General features: G+C 31.4%; 1 protein-coding gene across 2 annotated transcripts in view; it reads right to left on the bottom strand.

Moving 5' to 3' along the window:
* Positions 1-893: 893 nt before the first annotated feature.
* Positions 894-6,000, bottom strand: part of Psmd14 (proteasome 26S subunit, non-ATPase 14) — a 114,916-nt gene continuing 109,809 nt past the window's right edge. For both annotated transcript variants that reach the window (XM_005007675.4, XM_003478566.5), the window contains 2 exons: positions 3,741-3,803; positions 894-1,316 (listed from right to left, as the gene is read on the bottom strand). In XM_005007675.4, the coding sequence (XP_005007732.1) occupies positions 1,218-1,316; positions 3,741-3,803 (162 nt within the window). In that variant the 3' untranslated portion in view covers positions 894-1,217. The remainder of the gene's footprint in view (positions 1,317-3,740; positions 3,804-6,000) is intronic.

Here is a 6,000-nt window from a genome sequence, read left to right as displayed (position 1 = left end):
AAGTTCAATCCCTGGTACCGATAAAATGTTAAAGTTAAAAAAAAAAAAAAAAGAGAGAAATAATCTCACTGCATTTTCACAAGGAAAGGTGAGATGTAGAATTAAATCTTTGTCTCCAGAGTTTGGGCATACTGCTTGGAGTACTCAGCATGGTGTATTACCTTAAGTATTATTCACAAGGGCAGTCACTTTTGTACAGCAGGTTAGCATAAGGGTTGAAGTCAGCTGTGGAAACTGCTATTAGTCAAAATGTTTTTCTCTATCAGAAATCTTAGTCCTTCTAAGTTAGAGAACGAAAAAACAAAATTACTAAGTTCATAATATTAAACTCACACAATGATTATAGTTTTCTCATTTTCCTTCAAAGACGTTAGACCTTGCATTGCTATTTTAGACAAAAATCCAGTGGAGTTTCTTCCAGGAGCCAAGTTCCACTTTTAAAACCACTGGTGGAATGTACTTTTTAAAGAACATGATAAGGGCCAGGGATTTAGCTCAGTGGCATAAGCGCCTGCCTGGAAAGTACGAGGTCAAGAGTTCAATCCCTGGTACCATTAAAAAAAAAAAAAAAAAGATAAAAGAACATGATGAGTCTAAATTAAAATAGTCCCCTTTTTCTTAAATGTACTCCTCTGAAATCTCCAAAGTGTAACTTAACAGAATATTGGATATACAATATTAACTTGTGAGAAATACTCTTAATAAAATATTACCAATGAGGTAGCCACTCATTAATGGCAATCACTTTGAATTTGTGAAATTTTGTTATCACAGTTTCATGTGTTATAAGATCTTAAAATGCAAAGGAAAACATATCTTTTTGTGAGATTCCAAAGCACCATCAAATGTTATTCTATCAATTCCACCCAGTGCCAAAAAGACCTCAGGAGACATGGATTGTAAATGTATTTTATTTTGTAAGCAACAATCAAAATATATTTGTGATACTGGTTTCTTCAAATATTAAATGAGATCTTAACAAAATTTGTCCATTTTGATATTTTCTTGTACAACTTTGGAATCTGAAAAGACCCTGACTAAAGAAACAGAAGTAATTGCACAACTGAGACTGAAGGTGTTACAGTGCTGCAAATGATGCCAGATGTCTTACATTTAATCAAACACACCTTCCAAGGTCCCTTGATTTTGAGCATTAGGAACAAGAGAGGACTAGGTACTGAAGTTTCACTAAAGCTTTTTGCTTTTTATTTATTTATTTATTTAAATACGACAGTATCTAACATAGCTGCTAAACACTGGACAATATTTGAAGTCATAAGGACATCCACATGTTCTTCCAAATGACGTTTGGGATCCTAAAAGAAAAAAAAAAAAAAAGAAAAACAAAGAACTCTATTACTGGTATATAAATTACTCAGATGTTTTTTAGTAGTTGACAAAATTAAGTAAGAAACCTAAATGTCTACATACTTTACAATTTAACTTTCCTAACACATTGCTATATTCCTAGGGTTCTAAATTTGTTTTTTAAAAAAAGTAAGTACCTAATAAAATAATAAATGACTCATTCATTGCAAGATTGATTTATACAATCAGTGTTTTAACTTTGTATCAGACATTTTTATAAAGGGCAATTTTTATAAAGAGCTTTATAATTCTACAAAGCTCTCAATCATCTGACTTTTAAAAAGTGTATTTATGTGTATATACATGTCCATATAAGTTTTCTCAGCAGTTCACATATTTTTAAATGTGTGAGGGAGTGTTTTATTTAGAGCAGACATACAAATAGGTAAAAGTTTAATGGGAATGCATATCATTTTTTCTTTGAATCTTGATAAACATAAAAATTTTGTTTAATTTCAATACTTCAAGAATAGTGCTTCAAATGATTCAGAAAATATTCTTAGATCAAAAGTCACTGTGGTTGAAAAATTTAAATACAATTTGGATCTATTCTAAAATGTTAAAATGTTTCATCCAGCTATTTTGGAAAAATACAGAGAATTACATAGGTGCAATTCTTTAAATTTAGTCAAATACATTTTTAAAGTGTTAAAAATGAAGATTAAAACTGCACTGTATTAAAACAAAATGTTTAATTTATAGTTGGGGTGAATTAAGTATTTTAATTAAATTTGAAAGCTTTGAAATAAAGGACACATATTGTAGAAAACAAAGGATAATTTAAACCACTATTTCTAATGAGCATTATCAAAATACCGAAGATTCTTAACTTTACAAATGTCCATCACTGAAATTATCTCTTGACTGTGCTTTTCACTTGGGCTTAGCCAAAAGGCCGAGAAGCAACTCAATGTGCTTTTCTAACCTATAATTTCAATACACTGACTTCTTTAAACAACCCAGAGATACAACATGTTACAAATAATTTCAAGTGACTCCACCACAGTATTATTATTATTATTATATGTTAGTTCAGAAATAAGCCTTAATGCATTTTAGGTAAAAACATATTGAGCAAAACTGGCTAGAGAAACAAATATTGGTTTAAATCCATGATAGACAGTTTTCCTTTTGCCATGCAGTGGGCCAAACCAGAGAGGTATTTACTGCATTTTAAAATATTAGCCTGATGATTATTAAGCTTTGTCAATTATGTATTTTTCCATTTCACTTTTAATTTAGTCCTATTTTGCTGCTGTTAGCTAAAATCCACATTAAGAAACTGCAGAAAGCTATTTATTCAAATTCAAATTCTATGAAGGGTAAAGGCTCCAAATTGGTGATCTAATATTACACTTTAAAATAAGTGGTAAAAAGAGACAGCAAGGCTATCCTGTAAGATGAGAAAATAAGATGAGCTACATTTCATTTTGGTTTTTGGAGGCATTCATTTTTAAATTATAATATTTAGAATGTATTGAGACGATTTCCTCATTTATGATATATGATAAAGTCAGACCTTTGCCCCTACAACTCTGTTGAAGTAATTGGTTTTACAGTGAATTGGTAACTGATTTATCAGTTATCTATATTACTTCTTGTGGCAGCTGGGTGATTCTTAGAGATTTCCCATCCAAGAATGGTCCTGGCCCAAACCTACATAGCTTGTGAGATGTGATGGGATCAGAGCATATGGTAGGATGGCTGAAAGCAAAGACAGCTTAGTGTCTTGCATCTGAAATATCAAGATTCTGCCAACATCAGCAATATGATATCCATGTTCCATGAAATGAAAAAAAAAGTAATCAACATTCTTTAAAAAACAGCCTAATTAATCTGTAGATTCCTTTAATTGGTTGGTATGTTCCTCCTACCCTCAGATAATAGAGATTAAAACATATATTTATCTTAGGAAAGCAAAAGAACAAATACTTAAACCCTTTCTCTTCACTCAGTATAACCAATAGTTATAAGGTTTCTCAAGTATATTATCTACATATCAAATATCAATAAATATTATTAGAAATATGCAAGAGGTATATCTACCATTCAATTCAATTCTCTTACTTGATTTATGGCAAAATAATACTACAAACATTAACTCAAGACATAAAGATCTTAATTTATTCCTAGTAAAATACCTTCACTAGAGATAAATATGTCATAGGTACAGGTTTCTGTTTTATTCTTTATTGCTAGCAAACAAAATTTGACATCAAATTCAGTGACTCTTAAACTTACTATCATATTTACATGACAAAAGAAAAATACAAAGTGAACAGACAGGGGAAAAATAATAGGCCCTAAAATTGTTTTAACTCTATAAGAGCATGTTGTTATGATAAGGTATAGCCTATTACAGTAATCCTCACCTGCTTGCCAACATTCTTTATTGCCAGCTGTTCAGGTGTCATCTTATCTTCTTCTTCTACAGCCTATGAAAAACACAAAGAACAGCGTTTCAAATTCTAAATTTACTTTTCCCACTGAAGAATAATTACCAAAATAATAATAATAATTATGCTTTTCATCATAGAACCTTTTATTCAAAGAATTTATTGTTCAAAAAATCAATTTTGCTAATCTTTAGAATAACTTTCAGCATAATAAAAACCTACCACCACCATTTGAAGACAGACCAAAAACCATGTAGTAGGTATGGAAAATACCAAACTGAATTGGTAAATGGTTATATTAACTATTTGCAAAACAGTCACTGAAAATCATTACTAATTTTTTGAGAGATACAGGGGGGTGGAAATATCTGAGCTAGCTTCTTATGGTGCTGGGTTGCTAATCAGTTTTATTCTAGCTTCTTTTCCTTCTTTCATGGTAGTTTTCTCTTCCTAGCTCTCTGTCTTGTTTTGTCAAGCTAGCCTGTGGCCTAACAAAAATATCCAGTGCCTATTTAAAAGCATTCAGGACCAATGGAGCTTCTGAATTAAAACTGACAAGTCAATCTCTTTATATTTTTTTATATCTTTAAAGTAATATAGTATATGTACCTCTATTCAGAAAAATTTCACTATTTAAATGAGATCTTTACTAACCATAAATAATTTGAAGTTTTCAACATTGAAATAATTACTTCAATTAAAAACTAAATTAAATCAAGCAAAAAAACCATGCAAACCACTTTCTATTACTTTCAGAGTTACTGTTGTTAGCTTTCCGATGTGTGTGATCATAGGATTTCTAGAAGAACAATTCTTAAATTATCATGACATTAGATTAGCTATCACCACAGTTCTTGCTTCACATTATGGTACCAGTATGAAACTTTTATTGAGAATTCTAAGCTTAAGGAGCCTTCGCAGTTTAGGTATGTCATGGCCTGAAGATAGGACTCTATAGCAGGCAAACTTGTGGGGCCATGATTTATTCATAGCATTTGATAAATGGAATACCAAGAAAATTTAATAATGATTGCCAACCTTAAGAAATGCCACCAAGGCATTTATCACAAAGAGGGCGAAATGGCAGTGGCTAAAAGCAGGAAAACGAAATCCCAGTGAGAATTAGACTTGGATACTCTAAATTTAATAATCTCACAGCTGCCAAATTTCTTCATGTGTGAACAATGAACATGTAGGAAATGCAATCACCAGACATTTCCCATAAACTGGGAAGTTTGGCTGCATTTCACACCTTCTTAATAGTTTTGTAAACAGAGAACTTGAAAATGAGCAAAGATGGCAAGTGTCTAATTTTATAAATGGACAAACTATCTAGAGAATTTTCCCCAATAGAACTTGTCTAAAGAGAAGATAGTGAATAAGTATTATATCCCCTGATTACTAGAGGACACTTATTTACAGGAAATCATTGGGAATTACAATTATGACTCATAAGCCTGAAAGAAGGAAAAATAAAAGTTAATACACTCCAAATCTAGAATTCCCTAGACAGAAAATATGTTCATTTTTAGAGTCAGATGTCACTCTATTATTCTCAGCTAGTTATGAAAAGTACAACTTAACTGGGAAATTGCTTCTCCCACTTGCCTATCTTTTAACATAAAAGGAAACATTAACACACATGCAAGAGTTTCCTGGCTAAATTACTTATACAAATTGTGACATTATATTTCATTAAATTAAAAGCATACTAGATGAATGGGACAATTAAGTTTACCCCATATCCATTCAGTGTTAATTTTCTGTGCACATGCCAACAACAGTACTTACTACAGCATTGGAAAGAGTCAAGAGTTTTGGAATTTGGCTCAAAATACCAATCCACATACAAAGTGATTAGTAGTAATATTTCAGATTATTACAAATATCAAAGATGACATATACACAAAGATGAACGTCAAAAAGCCTTAAAGTATTAATTTTATTTGAAAGGTTAGACAGGATATAAAAAGCTCCAACAAATTTTAAAAATCTTTTTTTCATTTCACCACTTTACCAATTAGTTTTTCCATTCCCAATAATTAAAAGAGAGAGTTCACAAACTCTTTGAGAAGTGCAGATGGTAAAAAGTACTCCCAGCCATAGATGCCATCTGGGAAATGAGGAGCAGCTGTAGATTTAGGCATATCCTAAGGTTGCAAACCCCCATGACAAAAGAGTAAGCACATCTCTTCCATTCTAAGACAGAACAGATAACCACATCAAATCCTTACAA

Source organism: Cavia porcellus, unplaced genomic scaffold (assembly GCF_034190915.1).
Source record: "Cavia porcellus strain 051 isolate PalLab524CR breed Dunkin Hartley unplaced genomic scaffold, mCavPor4.1 scaffold_12, whole genome shotgun sequence".
In the NCBI taxonomy this organism is placed as follows: Eukaryota; Metazoa; Chordata; class Mammalia; order Rodentia; family Caviidae; genus Cavia; species Cavia porcellus.
Note: the sequence above shows the minus strand (reverse complement) of the source record. Positions and strands in the feature narration are given on the sequence as shown.